The 23,742-nt window shown below is 43.6% G+C and overlaps 1 protein-coding gene across 1 annotated transcript in view; it reads left to right on the forward strand.

Moving 5' to 3' along the window:
* The window catches only part of CDH23 (cadherin related 23), a 1,196,655-nt gene that overhangs the window by 38,541 nt on the left and 1,134,372 nt on the right, over positions 1-23,742 (forward strand). The window contains exon 2 of the mRNA XM_040438415.1: positions 18,469-18,611. Within this exon, the coding sequence (XP_040294349.1) occupies positions 18,469-18,611 (143 nt within the window). The remainder of the gene's footprint in view (positions 1-18,468; positions 18,612-23,742) is intronic.

Genomic DNA, 23,742 nt, shown 5'->3' on the forward strand with positions numbered 1-23,742 from the left:
TGTTGCTGTACTTGCCCTCAAAAATACTAGAGTAGTGACCTGAGTGAAGTTAATGGGATCTGTCAGGATTAGTTTTGATCCATTCAAAAGTATCGGTCATACTGTAGCTGTCATGTCTCCATTATGAAAGGAAGTCAGGATGCTAGTGAGGACAGAGCCTGATTTTAACTGGATAGATGGATGGAAAGAGAACCTAGATGACAGATAGATAGATACAGTCAGGTCCATTGGGACATCGACACAATTTTAAATTTTTGGGCTCTTTACACCACCACAATGTATTTGAAATGAAACAAACAATATGTGCTTTAACTGCAGATTGTCAGCTTTAATTTTAGGGTATTTACATCAAAATCAGGTGAACGGTGTAGGAATTACAACAGTTTGTGAATGTGCCTCCTACTTATTAAGGAACCAAAAGTAATGGGACAATTGGCTTCTCAGATGTTCCATGGCCAGGTGTGTGTTATTCCCTCATTATCCCAATTACAATGAGCAGATAAAAGGTCCAGAGTTCATTTCAAGTGTGCTATTTGTATTTGGAATCTGTTGCTGTCAACTCTCAAGATGAGATCCAAAGAGCTGTCACTATCAGTGAAGCAAGCCATCATTAGGCTGAAAAAGCACAACAAACCCATCAGAGAGATAGCAAACAACTGTTTGGAACATTCTTAAAAAGAAGGAACGCACCGGTGAGCTCAGCAACACCAAAAGACCCGGAAGACCACAGAAAACAACTGTGGTGGATGACTGAAGAATTCTTTCCCAGGTCAAGAACACTCTCCAGGAGGTAGGTGTATGTGTGTCAAAGTCAACGATCAAGAGAAGACTTCACCAGAGTGAATTCAGAGGGTTCACCACAAGATGTTAACCATTGGTGAGCCTCAAAAACAGGAAGGCCAGATTAGAGTTTGCCAAATGACATCTAAAAAAGCCTTCACAGTTCTGAAACAACATCCTATGGACAGATGAGACCAAGATCAACTTGTACCAGAGTGATGGGAAGAGAAGAGTATGGAGAAGGAAAGGAACTGCTCATGATCATAAGCATACCACCTCATCAGTAAAGCATGGTGGTGGTAGTGTCATGGCGTGGGCATGTATGGCTGCCAATGTAACTGGTTCTCTTGTATTTATTGATGATGTGACTGCTGACAAAAGCAGCAGGAGGAATTCTGAAGTGTTTCGGGCAATATTATCTGCTCATATTCAGCCAACTGCTTCAGAACTCATTGGACGGCGCTTCACAGTGCAGATGGACAATGACCCAAAGCATACTGCAAAAGCAACCAAAGAGATTTTTAAGGGAAAGAAGTGGAATGTTATGCAATGGCCAAGTCAATCACCTGACCTGAATCCGATTGAGCATGCATTTCATTTGCTAAAGACAAAACTGAAGGGAAAATGCCCCAAGAACAAGCAGAAACTGAAGACAGTTGCAGTAGAGGCCTGGCAGATCATCACCAGGGATGAAACCCAGCGTCTGGTAATGTCTATGTGTTCCAGACTTCAGGCTGTAATTGACTGCAAAGGATTGCAACCAAGTATTAAAAAGTGAAAGTGTCACGACGGACGTCCACTCAGAATAAACGATAACACACCAACCAGGCTCTGGACGAGAGACAGGGGAAGGGTCACCTCCTAGTTCATCCCTGACCTCTTTCCCTGCGCTGCTCAGCCCACAGGCAAACCTTGAAGGTAGGTGTGCTGTGTCCTCCAGCCTGGACTGACAAAACCCTGAACTCCCTGAGATGGTGAAGTGGGAGGATAGGAGCAGCCTGCTCGCACAGAACCTGGATGGGCTAGATGACACAAACAACCAAGCTAGAAATGCCACTTATCTCTGAGAGCAGGAACTGACAGCCTACCTTCCCTCCAAACTTCCCAGACCAGAATGATCAGTATAATCCGCTCAGAGCACTTAGCTGGAGGCCATTTAAACTAATGACTCCACCCAGTGCACCTGATGAGAGGCGGATCCAGCACGACACCAAAACAAATACTAAACTCGTGCTGCTATCCTGGCCGACCTCCGCACATCGTCAGAGTGGGGCATGACAGAAAGTTTGATTTATGATTATTATTCTGTCCCACTACTTTTGGTCCCTTAACAAGTGGGAGGCACATATGCAAACTGTTGTAATTCCTACACCGTTCACCTGATTTGGATGTAAATACCCTCAAATTAAAGCTGACAGTCTGCAGTTAAAGCACATCTTGTTTGTTTCATTTCAAATCCATTGTGGTGGTGTATAGAGCCAAAAATTTTAGATGTCCCAATATTTAATCAACTTTTTACACTCAAACATTTGGGCCACAGATGCCTGCTTTCTGCCAGATGAACGCGACGACGGCACGGTGGAAGGTGGAGTGGAGGACAAATGGGAGGAGAAAGGAGAAGGAAAAGAGGCAGGACGTGGAGCGCAGGAGTGTGGCTTTGTGGGTTCTGACGGCGTTGCTCCCACTGGGCTCGGTGATGGGAGGCCAGGTGCCTTCTTAAGGCGGTCGTCCCTAGGTGAGTGTTGGGCTTACCGTGACTTATGCGTTGACAGCACAGGCTGCAGATGGCAACACTTTTGTCAGCAGCTGACACGTTAAAAAAAAGGCCACACTGCGGAGCCATGTGCCGGCCTCCTGGGAGTGCCAGAAGTAACCGTGCATGGTGGATACAATTGCAGTCTGCTTTTTGCCTCCTGTGCCCTGCAAGCTCTGCCTCCTTCTCCTCCTTCTCTGCCGCTCCGTCTCTCCCTCTGAACTCCACTCCTCTTCCTCTCTTGTGGGCACCCACGTGATGTCCATCGACACGTCATCATCATCAGCTTCATCACCACTGACATTTGAGATCTCGGAGCAGGCAGCAACAGCGGGGACCTACCTACTTGGGCTGATCTGGGTACTGTCGTCAGATCACTGGGTGGCGGCCGTTGCTGCCTCCTCTTCCTCATCCGATGTCAAGAATGGCTGCGCATCGGTAAAGTCTGGGAATGGATGGGAAAATAATTCCTCTCGAGTGGAGGGGCTATGGTAGTGGTGGTGGTGGTGTATTTGGGGGTGCACACAGCAGAGAATGAAGAGGGTGCAGAAGCGGAAGGCTGAATGAGCCATTTAACCAACTCTGGTGCGCCCTTTGAAGTAATCGCACGCGCCTTTTCCAACTTCCCAATTAGGCTCCGGCCTGGTGCACCTGCCCGACCCCTATCACCCCTGCGGAACGGCCTGCCTCTTCCTCTGCCTGTCATTTTCAAAGTGACCCTGTGCCTAAGTCCCTAGAGAAGAACAGTATTTGTGGAAACAGGTATATCGAACCCCTTAATCAGTATTTTGTGGAAGCAGGTGTATCGCAGCCCTTAATCAGTATTTTGTGGAAGCAAGTATATCAAAGCACTTACCGTAATCAGTATTTTGTGGAAGCAGGTATATCGCAGCCCTCAGTCAGTATTTTGTGGAAGCATGTATATCAAACCCCTTAATCAGTATTTTGTGGAAGCAGGTATATCGCAGCCCTCAATCAATATTTGGTGGAAGCAGGTATATCAAACTCTTTAATCAGTATTTTGTGGAAGCAGGTATATTGCAGTCCTAATCAGTATTTTGTGGAAGCAGGTATATTGCAGCCCTCAGTCAGTATTTTGTGGAAGCAGGTATATCAAACCCCTTAATCAGTAATTTGTGTAAGCAAGCATGTATATCGCAGGCCTCAATATTTTGTGGAAACAGGTATATCAAACCCCTTAATTAGTATTTTGTGGAAGCAGGTATATCGCAGCCCTCAATCAGTATTTTGTGGAAGCAGGTATATCAAACCCCTTAATCAGTAATTTGTGTAAGCAAGCATGTATATCGCAGGCCTCAATATTTTGTGGAAACAGGTATATCAAACCCCTTAATCAGTATTTTGTGGAAGCAGGTATATCGCAGGCCTCATTCAATATTTGGTGGAAACAGGTATATCGAACCCCTTAATCAGTATTTTGTGGAAGTAGGTATATAGCAGCCCCCAATCAATATTTGGTGGAACCCCTTAACCCCTTCCGGACACATGATGTACCGGTACGGCATGTTGTCCCGTTACTTAAGGACACATGACGTACCGGTACGTCATGTGTATTTCCGATCACCGCCGCTCGATGGGCGGTGATTGGAACCCGGTGCCTGCTCAAATTATTGAACAGGCACTTTGGCTAAATGCGCGGGGGGACCTGCGGTTTGCGGCTTTTCAATGTTGCGGTGGCGGCTGGTGGCGGTGCCATCGGGTCCCCGTGGGGCTGTAGGGGGGACCCGATGGCATGGAAGGCAGCCTTCCTGAGGCATCGGCGCTGCCTTCCTGTGACGAGCCTGTGAGATCCAGCCCCCGGGATCTCACAGGCAGGAAGCTATATGAATAATACTCACTGTATTACTCATACAGCCAATGCATTCCAATACAGAAGTATTGGAATGCATTGTAAAAGGGATTAGACCCCCAAAAGTTGAAGTCCCAAAGTGGGACAAAAAATAAAGTAAAAAAAAGTTGAAAAAATTAAAGTTTTCCCCCAAAAACAAAAACGTCATTTTCCCCAAATAAAGTTAAAAAAAATTGGTAAAAAATAGGGGGAAAAAAGTTGACAGATTAGGTATCGCCGCGTCCGTATCGACGGGCTCTATAAACATATCACATGACGTAACCCCACAGATGAACACCGTAAAAAATAAAAAATTAAAACTGTGCTAAATAAACAATTTTTTTGTCACCTTACATCACAAAAAGTACAACAGTAAGCGATCAAAATGGCGTATGCCCAACAAAATAGTACCAATCTAACCATCACCTCATCCCGCAAAAAATGAGCCCCTACCTAAGACAATCGCCCAAAAAAAAAAAAACTATGGCTCAGAATATGGAGACACTAAAACATCATTTTTTTGTTTTAAAAAAGCTGTTATTGTGTAAAACGTAAGTAAATAAAAAAAAAGTATACATATTAGGTATCGCCGCTTCCGTATCGACCGGCTCTATAAAACTATCACATGACCTAACCGATCAGGTGAAAACCGTAAAAAAATTTTTAAATAAAAACAGTGTAAAAAAAGCCATTTTTTGTTATCTTGCATCACAAAAAGTGTAATAGCAAGTGATTAAAAAGTCATATGCACCCCAAGATAGTGCCAATCAAACCGTCATCTGATTCAGCAAAAAATTACACCCTATCTAAGATAATCTCCCAAAAACTGAAAAAACTATGGCTCTCAGACTATGGAGACACTAAAACATGATTATTTTTTTTGTTTCAAAAATGATATTAATGTGTAAAACTTACATAAATAAAAAAAAGTATACATATTAGGTATCGCTGCGTCCGTAATAACCTGCTCTACAAAAATATCTAATGATCTATTGCCTCAGGTGAACATCGTAAAAAAAAATTAAAAATCGGTGTAAAAAAAGCTATATTTTGTCACCTTACATCAGAAAAAGTGTAACAGCAAGCGATAAAAAAGTCATTTGCACCCCAAAATAGTGCCAATCAAACCATCATCTCATCCCGCAAAAATCATACCCTACTTAAGATAATCGCCCAAAAACTTAAAAAACTATGGCTTTCAGACTATGGAGACACTAAAATATGATTTTTTTTTTGTTTAAAAAAAAGAAATCATTGTGTAAGACTTACATAAATAAAAAAATTGTATACATATTAGGTATCACCACGTCCGTGACAACTTGCTCTATAAAAATACCACATGATCTAACCTGTCAGATGAATGTTGTAAATAACAAAAAAAATAAAATCGGTGCCAAAACAGCTATTTCTTGTTACCTTGCCTCACAAAAAGTGTAATATAGAGCAACCAAAAATCACATGTACCCTAAACTAGTACAAACAAAACTTCCACCCTCTCCCATAGTTTCTAAAATGGGGTCACTTTTTTGGAGTTTCTACTCTAGGGGTGCATCAGGGGCTTCAAATGGGACATGGTGTCAAAAAACCAGTCCAGCAAAATCTGCCTTCCAAAAAACATATGGCATTAATTTTCTTCTGTGCCCTTCCGTGTGCCCGTACAGCAGTTTACAACCACATATGGGGTGTTTCTGTAAACTACAGAATCAGGGTCATAAATATTGAATTTTGTTTGGCTGTTAACCCTTGCTTTGTAACTGGAAAAAAATTATTAAAATTGAAAATTTGGCAAAAAATTTAAATTCTAATATTTCATCTCCATTTGCCAATAACTCTTGTGTAACACCTGAAGGGTTAACGACGTTTGTAAAATCAGTTTTGAATACCTTGAGGGGTGTAGTTTCTTAGATGGGGTCACTTTTATGGAGTTTCTACACTAGGGGTGCATCAGGGGGGCTTCAAATGGGACATGGTGTCAAAAAAAACAGTCCAGCAAAATCTGCCTTCCAAAAACCATATGGCATTCCTTTCCTTCTGCGCCCTGCCTTGTGCCCGTACAGCAGTTTACGACCACATATGGAGTGTTTCTGTAAACTACAGAATCAGGGTCATAAATATTGAGTTTTCAAGATTTACTTCTAAACTTCTAAGCCTTGTAACTAGAGTTGAGCGAACACCTGGATGTTCGGGTTCGAGAAGTTCGGCCGAACTTCCCGGAAATGTTCGGGTTCGGGATCCGAACCCGACCCGAACTTCGTCCCGAACCCGAACCCCATTGAAGTCAATGGGGACCCTAACTTTTCGGCACTAAAAAGGCTGTAAAACAGCCCAGGAAAGAGCTAGAGGGCTGCAAAAGGCAGCAACATGTAGGTAAATCCCCTGCAAACAAATGTGGATGGGAAATGAATTAAAATAAAAAATAACATAAAAAAAATTAACCAATATCAATTGGACAGAGGTCCCATAGCAGAGAATCTGGCTTCACGTCAGCAGAGAATCAGTCTCTTCATGCCATAGCAGAGAATCAGTCTCTTCATGCCATAGCAGAGAATCTGGCTTCATGTCAGCAGAGAATCTGGCTTCATGTCAGCAGAGAATCAGTCTCTTCATGCCATAGCAGAGAATCTGGCTTCATGTCAGCAGAGAATCAGTCTTCATGTCATAGCAGAGAATCAGGCTTCACGTCACCCACCACTGGAACAGGCCACTGTCACATATTTAGGCCCCGGCACCCAGACAGAGGAGTGAGGTCCCGTAACAGATAATCTGGCTTCATGTCAGCACAGAATCAGTCTTCATGTCATAGCAGAGAATCAGGCTTCACGTCACCCACCACTGGAACAGGCCACTGTCACATATTTAGGCCCCGGCACCCAGACAGAGGAGAGAGGTCCCGTAACAGATAATCTGGCTTCATGTCAGCACAGAATCAGTCTTCATGTCATAGCACAGAATCAGGCTTCACGTCACCCACCACTGGAACAGGCCACTGTCACATATTTAGGCCCCGGCACCCAGACAGAGGAGAGGTTCATTCAACTTTGGGTTGCCCCGCAATATAATGGTGAAATGAAAATAAAAATAGGATTGAATGAGGAAGTGCCCTGGAGTACAATAATATATTGTTAAGGGGAGGTAGTTAATGTCTAATCTGCACAAGGGATGGACAGGTCCTGTGGGATCCATGCCTGGTTCATTTTTATGAACGTCAGCTTGTCCACATTGGCTGTAGACAGGCGGCTGCGTTTGTCTGTAATGACGCCCCCTGCAGTGCTGAATACACGTTCAGACAAAACGCTGGCCGCCGGGCAGGCCAGCACCTCCAAGGCATAAAAGGCTAGCTCTGGCCACGTGGACAATTTGGAGACCCAGAAGTTGAATGGGGCTGAACCATCAGTCGGGAGGGGTGTGCACAGGTACTGTTCCACCATGTTAGTGAAATGTTGCCTCCTGCTAACACGTTCCGTATCAGGTGGTGGTGCAGTTGGCTGTGGCGTGGTGACAAAACTTTTCCACATCTCTGCCATGCTAACCCTGCCCTCAGAGGAGCTGGCCGTGACACAGCTGCGTTGGCGACCTCTTGCTCCTCCTCTGCCTTCGCCTTTGGCTTCCACTGGTTCCCCTTTGACTTTTGGGAATGCTCTCAGTAGCGCGTCTACCAACGTGCGCTTGTACTCGCGCATCTTCCTATCACGCTCCAGTGTAGGAAGTAAGGTGGGCACATTGTCTTTGTACCGGTGATCCAGCAGGGTGGCAACCCAGTAGTCCGCACACGTTAAAATGTGGGCAACTCTGCTGTCGTTGCGCAGGCACTGCAGCATGTAGTCGCTCATGTGTGCCAGGCTGCCCAGAGGTAAGGACAAGCTGTCCTCTGTGGGAGGCGTATCGTCATCGTCCTGTGTTTCCCCCCAGCCACGCACCAGTGATGGGCCCGAGCTGCTTTGGGTGCCACCCCGCTGTGAACATGCTTCATCCTCATCCTCCTCCACCCAGTAGTGGGCCCTGTCTGGCCACATTTGTACCTGGCCTCTGCTGTTGCAAAAAACCTCCCCCTGAGTCACTTCGAAGAGACTGGCCTGAAAGTGCTAAAAATGACCCCTCTTCCTCCTCTTCCTCCTGGGCCACCTCCTCTTCCATCATCGCCCTAAGTGTTTTCTCAAGGAGACATAGAGGTAGTATTGTAACGCTGATAACGGCGTCATCGCCACTGGCCATGTTGGTGGAGTTCTCGAAACCGCGCAACAGGGCACACAGGTCTCGCATGGAGGCCCAGTCATTGGTGGTGAAGTGGTGCTGTTCCGCAGTGCAACTGACCCGTGCGTGCTGCAGCTGAAACTCCACTATGGCCTGCTGCTGCTCGCACAGTCTGTCCAGCATGTGCAAGGTGGAGTTCCACCTGGTGGGCACGTCGCATATGAGGCGGTGACCGGGAAGGCCGAAGTTACGCTGTAGCGCAGACAGGCGAGCAGCGGCAGGGTGTGAACGCCGGAAGCGCGAACAGACGGCCCGCACTTTATGCAGCAGCTCTGACATGTCGGGGTAGTTGCGAATGAACTTCTGCACCACCAAATTCAGCACATGCGCCAGTCAAGGGATGTGCGTCAAACCGGCTAGTCCCAGAGCTGCAACGAGATTTCGCCCATTATCGCACACCACCAGGCCGGGCTTGAGGCTCACCGGCAGCAACCACTCGTCGGTCTGTTGTTCTATACCCCGCCACAACTCCTGTGCGGTGTGGGGCCTGTCCCCCAAACATATGAGTTTCAGAACGGCCTGCTGACGTTTACCCCGGGCTGTGCTGAAGTTGGTGGTGAAGGTGTGTGGCTGACTGGATGAGCAGGTGGAAGAAGAGGAGGAGGAAGCTGAGTAGGAGGAGGAGGAGACAGGAGGCAAAGAATGTTGCCCTGCTATCCTTGGCGGCGGAAGGACGTGCGCCAAACAGCTCTCCGCCTGGGGCACATTCGCCACTACATTTACCCAGTGTGCAGTTAGGGAGATACAGTATAGCGTCCCTGGCCGTGCTTACTGGTCCACGTATCTGTGGTTAGGTGGACCTTGCCACAGATGGCGTTGCGCAGTGCACACTTGATTTTATCGGACACTTGGTTGTGCAGGGAAGGCACGGCTCTCTTGGAGAAGTAGTGCCGGCTGGGAACAACATACTGTGGGACAGCAAGCGACATGAGCTGTTTGAAGCTGTCTGTGTCCACCAGCCTAAATGACAGCATTTTATAGGCCAGTAGTTTAGAAATGCTGACATTCAGGGCCAGGGATCGAGGGTGGCTAGGTGGGAATTTACGCTTTCTCTCAAATGTTTGTGAGATGGAGAGCTGAACGCTGCCGTGTGACATGATTGAGATGCTTGGTGACGCAGGTGGTGGTGTTGGTGGTACATCCCATGTTTGCTGGGCGGCAGGTGCCAACGTTCCTCCAGAGGCGGAGGAAGAGGCCGAGGCGGCGGCAGCAGCAGAAGAGGCCGAGGCGGCAGCAGCAGAAGAGGTAGCAGGGGGAGCCTGAGTGACTTCCTTTTTTTTAAGGTGTTTACTCCACTGCAGTTCATGCTTTGCATGCAGGTGCCTGGTCATGCAGGTTGTGCTAAGGTTCAGAACGTTAATGCCTCGCTTCAGGCTCTGATGGCACAGCGTGCAAACCACTCGGGTCTTGTCGTCAGCACATTGTTTGAAGAAGTGCCATGCCAGGGAACTCCTTGAAGCTGCCTTTGGGGTGCTCGGTCCCAGATGGTGGCGGTCAGTAGCAGGCGGAGTCTCTTGGCGGCGGGTATTCTGATTTTGCCCACTGCTCCCTCTTTTGCTACGCTGTTGGCTCGGTCTCACCACTGCCTCTTCCACCGAACTCTGAAAGTCAGTGGCACGACCTTCATTCCATGTGGGGTCTAGGACCTCATCGTCCCCTGCATCGTCTTCCACCCAGTCTTGATCCCTGACCTCCTGTTCAGTCTGCACACTGCAGAAAGACGCAGCAGTTGGCACCTGTGTTTCGTCATCATCAGAGACGTGCTGAGGTGGTATTCCCATGTCCTCATCATCAGGAAACATAAGTGGTTGTGCGTTAGTGCATTCTATCTCTTCCACCCCTGGGGAAGGGCTAGGTGGATGCCCTTGGGAAACCCTGCCAGCAGAGTCTTCAAACAGCATAAGAGACTGCTGCATAACTTGAGGCTCAGACAGTTTCCCTGATATGCATGGGGGTGATGTGACAGACTGATGGGCTTGGTTTTCATGCGCCATCTGTGCGCTTTCTGCAGAAGACTGGGTGGGAGATAATGTGAACGTGCTGGATGCACTGTCGGCCACCCAATTGACTAATGCCTGTACCTGCTCAGGCCTTACCATCCTTAGAACGGCATTGGGCCCCACCAAATATCCCTGTAAATTCTGGCGGCTACTGGGACCTGAGGTAGTTGGTTCACTAGGACATGTGGCTGTGTCAGAACGGCCACGTCCTCTCCCAGCACCAGAGGGTCCACTAACACCACCACGACCATGTCCATGTCCGCGTCCGTGTCCCTTACTAGATGTTTTCCTCATTGTTCCTGTTCACCACAATTTTGAAAATGGCAAATTTGGGAATAGTTTTTCAACCCAGAACAAAAACTGTGCTATAATTTTACCAGCTAAAACAGTACTGATTTGGAGGAATATAAATGTCAGGGCTATTTTTTAGGCGCTGTGTGACAGGTATACCTTTAATCACAGAATTAGACTTGTATCTGCACTGTAGCGTGTGTGTTAAATTTTTCAGAATGACACTATCAGCACCTTGAATCTAATATACCCTTTTTGGGATAGATTTAAAGTAGGCCTGATATAGCAGAAACTACTAATTTAGAAAATGGCAAATTTGGGAATACTTTTTCAACCCAGAACAAAAACTGTGCTTTTACGGTCACTACAAATAATTTGACCAGCTAAAACAGTACTGATTTGGAGGAATATAAATGTCAGGGCTATTTTTTAGGTGCTGTGTGACAGGTATACCTTTAATCACAGAATTAGACTTGTATCTGCACTGTAGCGTGTGTGTTAAATTTTTCAGAATGACACTATCAGCACCTTGAATCTAATATACCCTTTTTGGGATAGATTTAAAGTAGGCCTGATATAGCAGAAACTACTAATTTAGAAAATGGCAAATTTGGGAATAGTTTTTCAACCCAGAACAAAAACTGTGCTTTTACGGTCACTACAAATAACTTGACCAGCTAAAACAGTACTGATTTGGTTGAATATAAATGTCAGGGCTATTTTTTAGGCGCTGGGTGACAGGCTCAACTTGCCCCTGATGTAGTATATGGCCAAAAAATAACCACACTATTGATGGTTAAATGCACTTGGGTGACACAGGCTCAGCCTGCACCTGATGTAGTATATGGCCAAAAAATAACCACACTGTTGATGGTTAAATGCACTTGGGTGACACAGGCTCAGCCTGCACCTGATGTAGTATATGGCCAAAAAATTACCACACTGTTGATGGTTAAATGCACTTCGGTGACACAGGCTCAGCCTGCACCTGATGTAGGATATAGCAAAAAATAACCACACTATTGATGGTTAAATGCACTTGGTGGTATGCACTTGGTGGTAGCTTGTGCTGGCGCACCATAAGCCACAAAATGGCCGCCGATCACCCCATAAAAAAGTGATATAAAAACGCTCTGGGCAGCCTAAAAAAAGTGAGCAATTCAATATCAGCACTTCAATGATCCACAGCTGGAGATCGATCACTGAATTAAGTCTTTTGGAGGAGTTAATCTGCCTAATCTCGCCCTAACGTCGCAGCAGCAACCTCTCCCTATGCTTGAATCAGCAGAGTGACGTGCAGCGCTACGTGACCCAAGCTTATATAGAGGCTGGGTCACATGCTGCACTGGCCAATCACAGCCATGCCAATAGTAGGCAAGGCTGTGATGGCCTCTTGGGGCAAGTAGTATGACGCTTGTTGATTGGCTGCTTTGCAGCCTTTCAAAAAGCGCCAAGAAAACACCGAACCCGAACCCGGACTTTTACGAAAATGTTCGGGTTCGGATCCGTGTCACGGACACCCCAAAATTCGGTATGAACCCGAACTATACAGTTCGGGTTCGCTCATCCCTACTTGTCACGTCCCCCAAAAATAAAATGTAATTCCCAAAATGATCCTAACATGAAGTAGACATATGGGGAATGTAAAATAATAACTATTTTTGTAGGTATTACTATGTATTATAGAAGTAAAGAAATTGAAACTTGGAAATTTGCAAATTTTTCCCAATTTTTGGCAAATTTGGTATTTTTTTATAAATAAAAATTTATTTATTTTACTCCATTTTACCTGTGTCATGAAGTACAATATGTGACGAAAAATCTATCTCCGAATGGCCTGGATAAGTCAAAGCGTTTTAAAGTTATCACCACTTAGTGACATTGGTCAGATTTGCAAAAAATGGCCTGGTCCTTAAGGTGAAATATGGCTGTGTCCTTAAGGAGTTAATCAGTATTTTGTGGAAGCAGGTATATCACACCACCCTGTTTATTTGGGGCAACAGGTATATCGCAGCCCTCAATCAGTATTTTGTGGAAGATGGTATATCACACCCCTCAATCAGATTTGGGGGCCACAAGCACATTGATAATAGTTGTTCCAATAGCACTTGTCCCTCTATATAGCTGCGGTATCGCAGCAGAACCGCACACAACTGCTGCACAATACAAATGCACTATAATATACTTTCTATGTTAGAAAGTATATTTTAAGTATATCGCACCCCTCAGTATATCACACCTATCGATAGCACACATATACCAGTCCTTAAAAGGACTTTTGTGGCCCTATTAGCTAGCGTTTGGTGTCCCTAACAGCCTGTCCCTGCTCCACAAAGCAATCTCCCCCTACCCTGGCAAAACACAGAATGTAAAATGGCTGCCCATTGGCCTTTTATAGGGTGGAGATGTGTCCATATGCTGAAACGTCTCAATTGGCTGTCCTGTCCCACCTGATGGATGTGTCATGGGTCAAAGTTCGGTGCAATGCAAAAGAATATGTCGCTGGCGAACATCGCCATATGTTCGCATGTTCGCCGAATTGCGAACGCGCAAAGTTCACTGCGAAACGACCGCCGGGCGAACCTCAAGGCCATATCTACTATGTGCATTATTTACATCACTGATTAGGTTATTCCTGTACTGTGACATCACTGTGTGCATTATGCCAATACTGTGACATCGATGTGTGCACAATTCTTGTACTGTGAATTCGCTGTGCACATTATTTTACTATTATTACATCACTGTGTGCATTATCTCTGTACTATGACATCACTATGTTCACTCTCCCTGTACTGTGAGATCACTGTGTGCATTATCTCTGTACTATGACATCATTGTGTTCACTATCCGTGTATTGTGAAATCACTGTGTGCATTATCTCTGTACTATGACATCACTGTGTTCACTATCCCTGTATTGTGAAATCACTGTGTGCATTATCTCTGTACTATGACATCACTGTGTTCACTATCCCTGTATTGTGAAATCTCTGTGTGCATTATCTCTGTACTATGACATCACTGTGTTCACTATCCCTGTATTGTGAAATCTCTGTGTGCATTATCTCTGTACTATGATATCACTGTGTTCACTATCCCTGTATTGTGACATCGATGTAAACCTTAACCTTGTGTACTACGTAGACTAATCATAATCTTTTTTGAACATGTTGAAAGTAGTCAAGCTTATTCCAAGTTTTGCTATGAGGCCCCATGATTACTTGTTATGCCCCTGTCTTAAAAAATATACTGAAGACTTGCTACTATGATTTAAAATAAACAGTTACCAAGAGGTACTGTACCCTTTAAAGGGGTTGTCTGAAATCGAAAATCCCTTTCTATATAGCCTGTTAGGACATGTGGACATATTAGGGGGTTCTCTCTATTAGCTACTAGTGATGAGCGGCAGGGGCAATATTCGAATTCGCGATATTTCGCGAATATATGGTAGAATATTCATCATATATTCGCAAATATTCGTATTCGAGATATTAGTTTTATTACGAAAAATCGGTAATAAAAAAAAATTGCATAATGCGAGGTGTTGGTCAAAAACGAGTATATAGCACTACAGAATATACTGCTATATATTCGTTATATCAAATATTCGTCATTTTTCCCATCTGAACAAATGATTCCTCCCTGCTTAAAATGCTTGTGGGTCAATGAGTCATTGGACCAAAAGCAAGAAGCAGGGAGGAATCATCACTTTAGATGTTCAAAAAAGACGAATATTCTAAAAAACGAATATATAGCACTATAGCGAATATATTCGTTTTGACATTTTTTAGAATATTCGTCTTTTTTTTTTTTCCTCCAAACAGTACAGTTAAACCCCTTTGGCATACTCCTCCCCACAAGCGTCCCCGTCACCATGGGAACGCCTGGTGGTTAGAATATACCATCGGATCTGAGTTAGATTGTGAAAACTCAAATCCGATGGTATATTCTAACACAAAGGCGTTCCCATGTTGATGGGGACGCTTGAAGTTAGAGTATACCAACAGGCGCATACATACTGGCCCCCTGCTGCCTGGCGGCACCTGACCTCTGACAGGGCACTGTGATCCACACAATTAACCCCTTGGTGTCCGTCTGATGAAACTGATCTATGACACAATATGGCACAATAGAAAACGGATCCGTCCTCCATTGACTTTCAATGGTGTTCAAGATGGATCCGTCTTGGCTATGTTAAAGATAATAGAAACGGATCCGTTCTGAATAGATGCAGACGGTTGTAGTATCTGAATGGTTCCGTCTGTGCAGATCCATGACGGACCCACACCGAACACGAGAGTGTGAAAGTAGCCTAAAATGGGTAATCAAATACAAATACAACAGCTTGGATCCTCACTGTGCATCTAAGACCTCTTTCACACTACCGTATGGCTATTTCAGTGTTTTGAGGTCTGTTTTTCACGGATCCGTTATTCTATTTTTTTGTTTACGTTGAGTTTCTGTTTCTGTTCCGTTTTTCCGTTCCGTTTTTCCGTATGGCATATACAGTATACAGTAATTACATAGAAAAAATTGGGCTGGGCATAACATTTTCAATCGATGGTTCCGCAAAAACGGAACGGATACAGAAGACATACGGATGCATTTCCGTATGTGTTTAATTTTTTTTGCGGACCTATTGACTGGAATGGAGCCACGGAACGTGATTTGCGGGCAATAATAGGACATGTTCTATCTTTCAACGGAACAGAAAAACGGAAATACGGAAATGGAATGCATACGGAGTACATTCAGTTTTTTTTGCGGAACCATTGAACTGAATGGTTTCGTATACGGAACGCAAAAAATGGCCCGCAAAACGGAAAAAAAAAATGGTAGTTTGAAGGATGCCTAAGTGTCAGATTGTGAGGGTGAGGACCACCCCAATGGTCACTGTCTAATGACGAATGGGGGCCCACGGATTTATATGAAAATTACGTTTGTTTTTTTTGTTCTTTATTCTTTGTTCTGTTTTGGTCTTATATAGGTCCTTCCTATTTTTAATGTATACCTAAATAAAATTTGGAGTTTTACTTCTTTTTCAACGTTTCTCAGTACCGTTAGTAAATTTAAGCCAGGCTTACATGTTGCCCATGCACCATTACTGAAGTGTCATGGCTGTGGCACATTTTTGTTGTAATTCTCCATAATTGCTGCAAAAATTGCAATGTTTTGCCATGTGTGAACATGGCTATACCCTATAAGTGAAATGTTTGCCACACAACTTGCCTAATAGTATTCAGCTGATTGTCAGGGCAGCCGCACTTACCATTTTATAACTGTTGGATGAAAATAGACTACTAATAGAGGTAAACTACTCTATAAAATAGCAAAAGAATGGAAATTTGGTTATTATAGGTAGATTTTAGTTGAAAATGTCCATGCTCCTCTCAGTGGTGACTAACCAGCTGTAGTGAATGTACAGTCGTGGCCAAAAGTTTTGAGAATGACACAAATATTAGTTTTCACAAAGTTTGCTGCTGAACTGCTTTTAGATCTTTGTTTCAGTTGTTTCTGTGATATAGTGAAATATAATTACACGCACTTCATACGTTTCAAAGGCTTTTATCGACAATTACATGACATTTATGCAAAGAGTCAGTATTTGCAGTGTTGGCCCTTCTTTTTCAGGACGTCTGCAATTCGACTGGGCATGCTCTCAATCAACTTCTGGGCCAATTCCTGACTGATAGCAACCCATTCTTTCATAATCACTTCTTGGAGTTTGTCAGAATTAGTGGGTTTTTGTTTGTCCACCCGCCTCTTGAGGATTGACCACAAGTTCTCAATGGGATTAAGATCTGGGGAGTTTCCAGGCCATGGACCCAAAATGTCAACGTTTTGGTCCCCGAGCCACTTAGTTATCACTTTTGCCTTATGGCACGGTGCTCCATCGTGCTGGAAAATGCATTGTTCTTCACCAAACTGTTGTTGGATTGTTGGAAGAAGTTGCTGTTGGAGGGTGTTTTGGTACCATTCTTTATTCATGGCTATGTTTTTGGGCAAAATTGTGAGTGAGCCCACTCCCTTGGATGAGAAGCAACCCCACACATGAATGGTCTCAGAATGCTTTACTGTTGGCATGACACAGGACTGATGGTAGCGCTCACCTTTTCTTCTCCGGACAAGCCTTTTTCCAGATGCCCCAAAAAATCGGAAAGAGGCTTCATTGGAGAATATGACTTTGCCCCAGTCCTCAGCAGTCCATTCACCAAACTTTCTGCAGAAGATCAATCTGTCCCTGATGTTTTTTTGGAGAGAAGTGGCTTCTTTGCTGCCCTTCTTGACACCAGGCCATCTTCCAAAAGTCTTCGCCTCACTGTGCGTTAAAATGCGCTCACACCTGCCTGCTGCCATTCCTGATCAAGCTCTGCACTGGTGGCACTCCGATCCTGCAGCTGAATCCTCTTTAGGAGACTATCCTGGCGCTTGCTGAACTTTCTTGGACGCCCTGAAGCCTTCTTAACAAGAATTGAACCTCTTTCCTTGAAGTTCTTGATGATCCTATAAATTGTTGATTGAGGTGCAATCTTAGTAGCCACAATTTCCTTGCCTGTGAAGCCATTTTTATGCAACGCAATGATGGCTGCACGCGTTTCTTTGCAGGTCACCATGGTTAACAATGGAAGAACAATGATTTCAAGCATCACCCTCCTTTTAACATGTCAAGTCTGCCATTTTAACCCAATCAGCCTGACATAATGATCTCCAGCCTTGTGCTCGTCAACATTCTCACCTGAGTTAACAAGACGATTACTGAAATGATCTCAGCAGGTCCTTTAATGACAGCAATGAAATGCAGTGGAAAGGTTTTTTTGGGATTAAGTTAATTTTCATGGCAAAGAAGGACTATGCAATTCATCTGATCACTCTTCATAACATTCTGGAGTAACAAAACAATAACAAACATAGGTGCACTCTGCAGTCTCACTAATTCTCAAACTGATTTTAAAATTGAGAGATTAGTCAGCATGTCCTACGGTGTAGAACATGTCTTAAGCCCGGACACCACGACAAGGTTTCTCAAGTAGCCCGGGACATTCTGGAGTATATGCAAATTGCTGTTATAAAAACTTAAGCAGCAACTTTTCAAATTTCCAATATTTATGTAATTCTCAAAACTTTTGGCCACGACTGTACATACTATATATACAGCAGCCTGTCGGTTATTGCAGGAAGAGGCACGGGAATTGCTTCCTTCATGAATACACTAGACTCCTAAACTACATGTTCATTTTGTTCTTTCACTGATCCTAGTAACCAAATGACACAACATTATTATTTGTGCCATTTTGACTACCAGTTGTATAGTCCTGTAGCTGTAATATGCAGCCCTTACATAGGGTAGCCTATAAGGTTGGCAGATTGGCTTTAATATTCGTGAAGCCCACAAATTGCCACGTGTGCTGATTACACTTGGAATCTTGCATTCTGGTGATTTATCGTTTGACACTTACTTGATTTAGCAGTGGATAACAAACATGATAAATGGTTTAGATTAGAACAAAAATAGGTAAAATGATTTATTTTATTTTTTTGCAGGTTCTTCAATTACTCAACTACGTGCACAAGACTATGATGGTGACAAATTGGTGTATGGAATAGTAGGCGATGAAGCTAGTAAATTTTTTGCTGTGGAAAGTGAAACTGGTGTGGTTTGGCTTCGGCAATCATTGGATCGAGAGGTAATGCAGAAATAAATATTATACTCTATGGAAAATATTTGTCTAATTATTTCAACTCTTTATTGATTTTTTTTTTATATGTGCAAGATTTCAACGTTTTTGGTCCTTTTTCAGGAAAGTTTACTGGGCTGCACTCCATAGTTGAAGCAAAGGTGTATTTAAGATGATTATGGTTGAAACGATATATGATCCTTTTGTAATATAATAAAATATTGAATAATTACATTAAATAACAGTTATTATACAGCCACACTGTCTTTTTGAGTCGCAACAAACATCAGTGACCTTAATATCTGTTCTCATTTATACTCATTGCCTAATTTCCATTTATCAGGTTGTCAGTGAATACTGAATCAAAGGAGCACCTAGAGAAAAATCCCATGATCACAAAACCCGATGCAGAAACCATGGCTGGTTTTGAAATATAGTAATGGTTCTAATTCTTCAAGTGCAAAGCATTGAGTCACGGTGCTGCCTCCAAATACTTTGGGGCTGGTTCTACATAGATGGTACCTTTCTTCAAAGGGACATTTTAGGACTATATCAGGCACAGTTTTCTATCATCTTTTATAACCTCATTGTTATTAATTTTTATTTTATTATTACCATTCTTCTGATCCATCACAAGTAGAGAAAACAAAAACAGGATCCTGTAAAAAATCTGTTGTCATCTGTTTGAGCCATTTCCATCTGAGATCAGTTTTTTTGAGATGGAAAAAAAAGTATCCTTTTTTTTTTTACAGGATCCTGTTTTTGTTTCTCACTCTTCTTTTGATGTGTCAGAAGAACAGAAAGCTAAACATTGATGTGAACTCAGCCTAACATAGTTAAAAAGGACAGTTTCCTTACATTTCATGTTGAGCACCTTCATCTTGTCTTATCTTAACAGCTGCCTTCAGCTGCCCATACACCTTCAATATCTGTCAGCTAAATGCTCCCCTATACACATACATGGTCAGTTTGGCTGAGTGTTTATGTGTTTTGAATGGTAAGACTGCCAGACTCCTCAAATGGAAGCTTATCTCCTGGGAAACAAAAGGATTGAGTGTTGAAATTCAATATGCCTATTCCTTTTATTCTTTAAAGTGTAACTGTCATTCTTTTTTTTATTTTTGTTATGTGTAGAGCAGTGATAGTGAACATTTTTGTAATATAACGTTTTAGAGGAGGACAATAAGACAAAAAATATTTTTAATTACACCTTAGGTAATACCACCAGTCAGTCCCCCAATGTTAATCAGACCTCAGGTGACAGCCCCAATGAGACCCCAATAAGACCTCAGATTAGACTCCCAATCAGACCTCAGCTCAGACCCCAATGTGAATGACCCCCAATCAGACTTCAGATAAGAACCCCATGCCTCTCATGAGCCCCCATATCAGCCCCCAGGCCTCTCATAAGACCCAATATCAGTCCCCATATGCCTCTCATCAGCCCCCATATCAGCCCCATATTTCACCCTCCATAATAGCCCCCATTGCCATATTTCAGCCCCTATAGCCATATTTCAGCCCCCATGGCTATATTTAAGCCTCCATTGCCATATTTCAGTCCTCATTATCAGGCCTCATTGCCATATTTCAGCCCTTATATCAGCCCCATGGCCATATTTCAGCCCCATTGCCATGTTTCAGCCTCCATTGTGATATTTCTGCCCCCATGCCTCTCATCAGTCACAGAACACAAAAAAAACCCACTTACCTCTCCTGCTCCTGGATGCCACCGCTCCTCTCCAGCGCAATCCTCTTCCTCCTGCTGTCAGATGTGTTGTGAACTGCCACGCACAGCGTGAGGTCATAGAGCGCCCTCGCGCTGTGCGCAGCCACTGCACAGCTGACAGCCGAGGACTGGGAAGCGGTTAGTACAGAACCTTCATGAGCCTTCCTCATGAGCGCTTCCATAAAGGAAGCGCTCATTAATATTCACCCCATAAGACGCAGGGACATTCTCCCCCACTTTTGGGGGAAAATGTGTCTTATGTGGTGAAAAATAAGGTACTCCAATTGCTGAAATTGTATATTTCTATTAGAAAAATAGCTCTAAAGTGGCCCATTTTGAGCCTTAGTCTTCTGTTTACATAGCAATGGAGACACGTTCCACACTGACTGTGTTATGTGAACAGAAGACAGAAGAGCGTTGCTAAGGGTCAAAATGGGCCACTTTAGAGCTATTTTTCTAATAGAAATTTATTATTTCAGCAATTAAAGTATATTACAAAAATGTTCAGTATCACTGCCCCTACACATTACAAGAATAAAAAAAAATAATGACAGTTACACATTATCTCAGGGAGAGTAAGAAGCTCCCCATACACAAGAGACTTTCAGCCGGTCCCACCGACAACAGCATGTTCAGCTGTAAATTGACCCACGTTTTTGATGGCCTCTACAGTCTTAGGAATGTGGTTTGGTTCCCGCTTTGCGGACAAGAATAGGCATTTCTATAATTGGCCGCCTGTTCCGTTCCGCAAATTGCAGAAGCCACACGGGTGGCAGCCGTGTTTTGCTGATCCTCAAAACACGGCACGTTTGTGTGCATGAGCCGTTAGATGGAGGCTGGATATAACCTTAAAGAAGACTTGCAACCTCTTCTGACGTGTCTTTTTTAGTAACTAGTTGCTTTCTCCATACAATATCAATTCTGAAACATCTATTCTTATGGCCCTATGTTGTGCCATTCCTTTATTATTACTTCTAGAAGTTATGAATTAAATACTAGCAGTTTGCAGTGAGGGTCTAGCTGGGTGTTACCAGTTACTGCTCAGTCTGACACTGGCTGCACAGTGTCATATTGGGCAGGGACACTCCTACAACTGATAACACCCATCCAGACCTTCATTGCAAACTGCTAGCTAGTCATTCATACCTTCTAGTAGAAATAATAAAGGAATGGCGCAACATAGAGTCATAAGAACAGATGCTTCAGAATTCTTTCGGTGGAAATGGAGACAAAGACAAACCATAATGATATCTGTTATGTACAAATAAATACCAAGGTCCAAATATCAGTGAGTCTCATGATTTATGATAAGTGAATGAGAAGTAAGTATTGATCATACTCAGTAGGGCAGTGGCGTTGCGTGGGGGGCACCAGGCAGCAGGAATTTCAATGAAGGCCACGGGAGCATATGGCTCCCGTCCCCTCCGTTATGCCTCATAGGCTTCAGGCCACAAGGCCTGAAGCCTATAAGGCAGTAGAGTGACGCAGGACTCGGTTACGATTACCTCACTGTGACCTTCTGAGTCGGATCTCGCGAGATGACGCGGTGCGGGAAGGCACAGTGAGGTGTTCGTGACCGCTTGCGCCGGGACGCCACAAGCTGTGATGGAGAGAGGTAAGTTTTCTTTTTTCTTTTTTTTTATGTACCCTACCCTAATTTTAGAGGTACTGGGGGCACTATGGGGGTGGGGGAGGAGCAGAAAGAGGAGGACCACCGAGGACATCATACTAATGAGAGTGAAGTGGCCATTATATTTATAATAAAGAGGGGGCCAATACATTAATAACAAAGAGGGGGCCAATACATTAATAACAAAGAGGGGGCCAATACATTAATAACAAAGAGGGGGCCAATACATTAATAATAAAGAGGGGGCCAATACATTAATAACAAAGAGGGGGCCAATACATTAATAACAAAAAGGGGGCCAATACATTAATAACAAAGAGGGGGCCACTACATTAATAATAAAGAGGGGACCAATATATTAATAATAATGAGGGGGCCAACTTTTTCCCTGCCTCCCACACAGTCGTAGAAAATACATGGAGAGTGGCTATTAAATTAATAATAAAGAGGGGCCAATATATTAATAACAAAGAGGGGGCCATTATATTAATAATAAAGAGGGGGCCATTACATTAATAATAAAGAGGAGGCCAATACATTAAAAATAAAGAGGGGGCCATTATATTCATAATAAAGAGGGGCCATTACATTAATAATAAAGAGGGGCCAATATATTAATAACAAAGAGGGGGCCATTACATTAATAATAAAGAGGGGCCAATATATTAATAACAGAGGGGGCCATTACATTAATAATAAAGAGTGGGGGCCATTATATAAAAAATAAAGAGAGGGGCCATTATATTAATAATAAAGAGGGCGGCCATTATATTAATAATAAAGAGGGCGGCCATTATATTAATAATAAAGAGGGGGGCCATTATATTGATAATAAAGAGGGGGGCCATTATATTAAAAATAAAGAGAGGCCATTACATTAATAATAAAGAGGGGCCAATATATTAACAAAGAGGGGCCATTACATTAATAATAAAGAGGGGCCAATATATTAATAACAAAGAGGGGGGCCATTATATTAATAAAAAAAGAGGGGGCCTTTATATTAATAATACTAATACAGAGGGGGCCATTATAATATACAGGGGATATAATATTAGGGAGAATGGGGGACTATCTGTATGGCTCTAGCACAGTATTGGGGGACAGCAGGATGACAGTGTTGAGACACCAGGAAGGAGAGGATGATAGTAAAATGAGGAACCTACATTTTTTTTCTGTGAAACTCTGCAGGGACTAGAAGCGGCTGAAAGAAGGTATCATGGCGGCCTTATCTCTGAATGAAGACTTTGAGGGAAGTCTATATCACAGGAGACGTCACTGGATGTAACAGGTGTGGTGCGGTATTCTACTGTAATAATAATGTCCATTCACATATCTGTTTCATGGTAGGGTTGGGGGAGGAGATTGAGAATATGGCCAAACCTGGTCACACCATGCGTGTTCTGAATTCTGGGGGCTCACACCCATCTACTACATTATCTGTACTCAGAGAGTTATCACTGTGTTATCTGAGGTGTTACATAGGACTGCAGGTGACATCTACTACTTTATCTGTACTCAGAGAGTTATTACTGTTATCTGTGGTGTTAGATAGGACTGCAGGTGACATCTACTACTGTACATTATCTGTACTCAGAGAGTTATCACTGTGTTATCTGTGGTGTTACATAGGACTGCAAGTGATCTACTACATTATCTGTTAAAAGCGTGCCCACAGGCTGAGGGGGGGCACAATTTTTGGCTTGCCCAGGGTGCTGGCAACTCACGCTACACCACTGCAGTAGGGTACTCAATAGTGGCTGAAAGATAAGTGCCACCGT

The sequence above is a fragment of the Bufo bufo genome, chromosome 6 (assembly GCF_905171765.1).
Source record: "Bufo bufo chromosome 6, aBufBuf1.1, whole genome shotgun sequence".
Taxonomy (NCBI): Eukaryota; Metazoa; Chordata; class Amphibia; order Anura; family Bufonidae; genus Bufo; species Bufo bufo.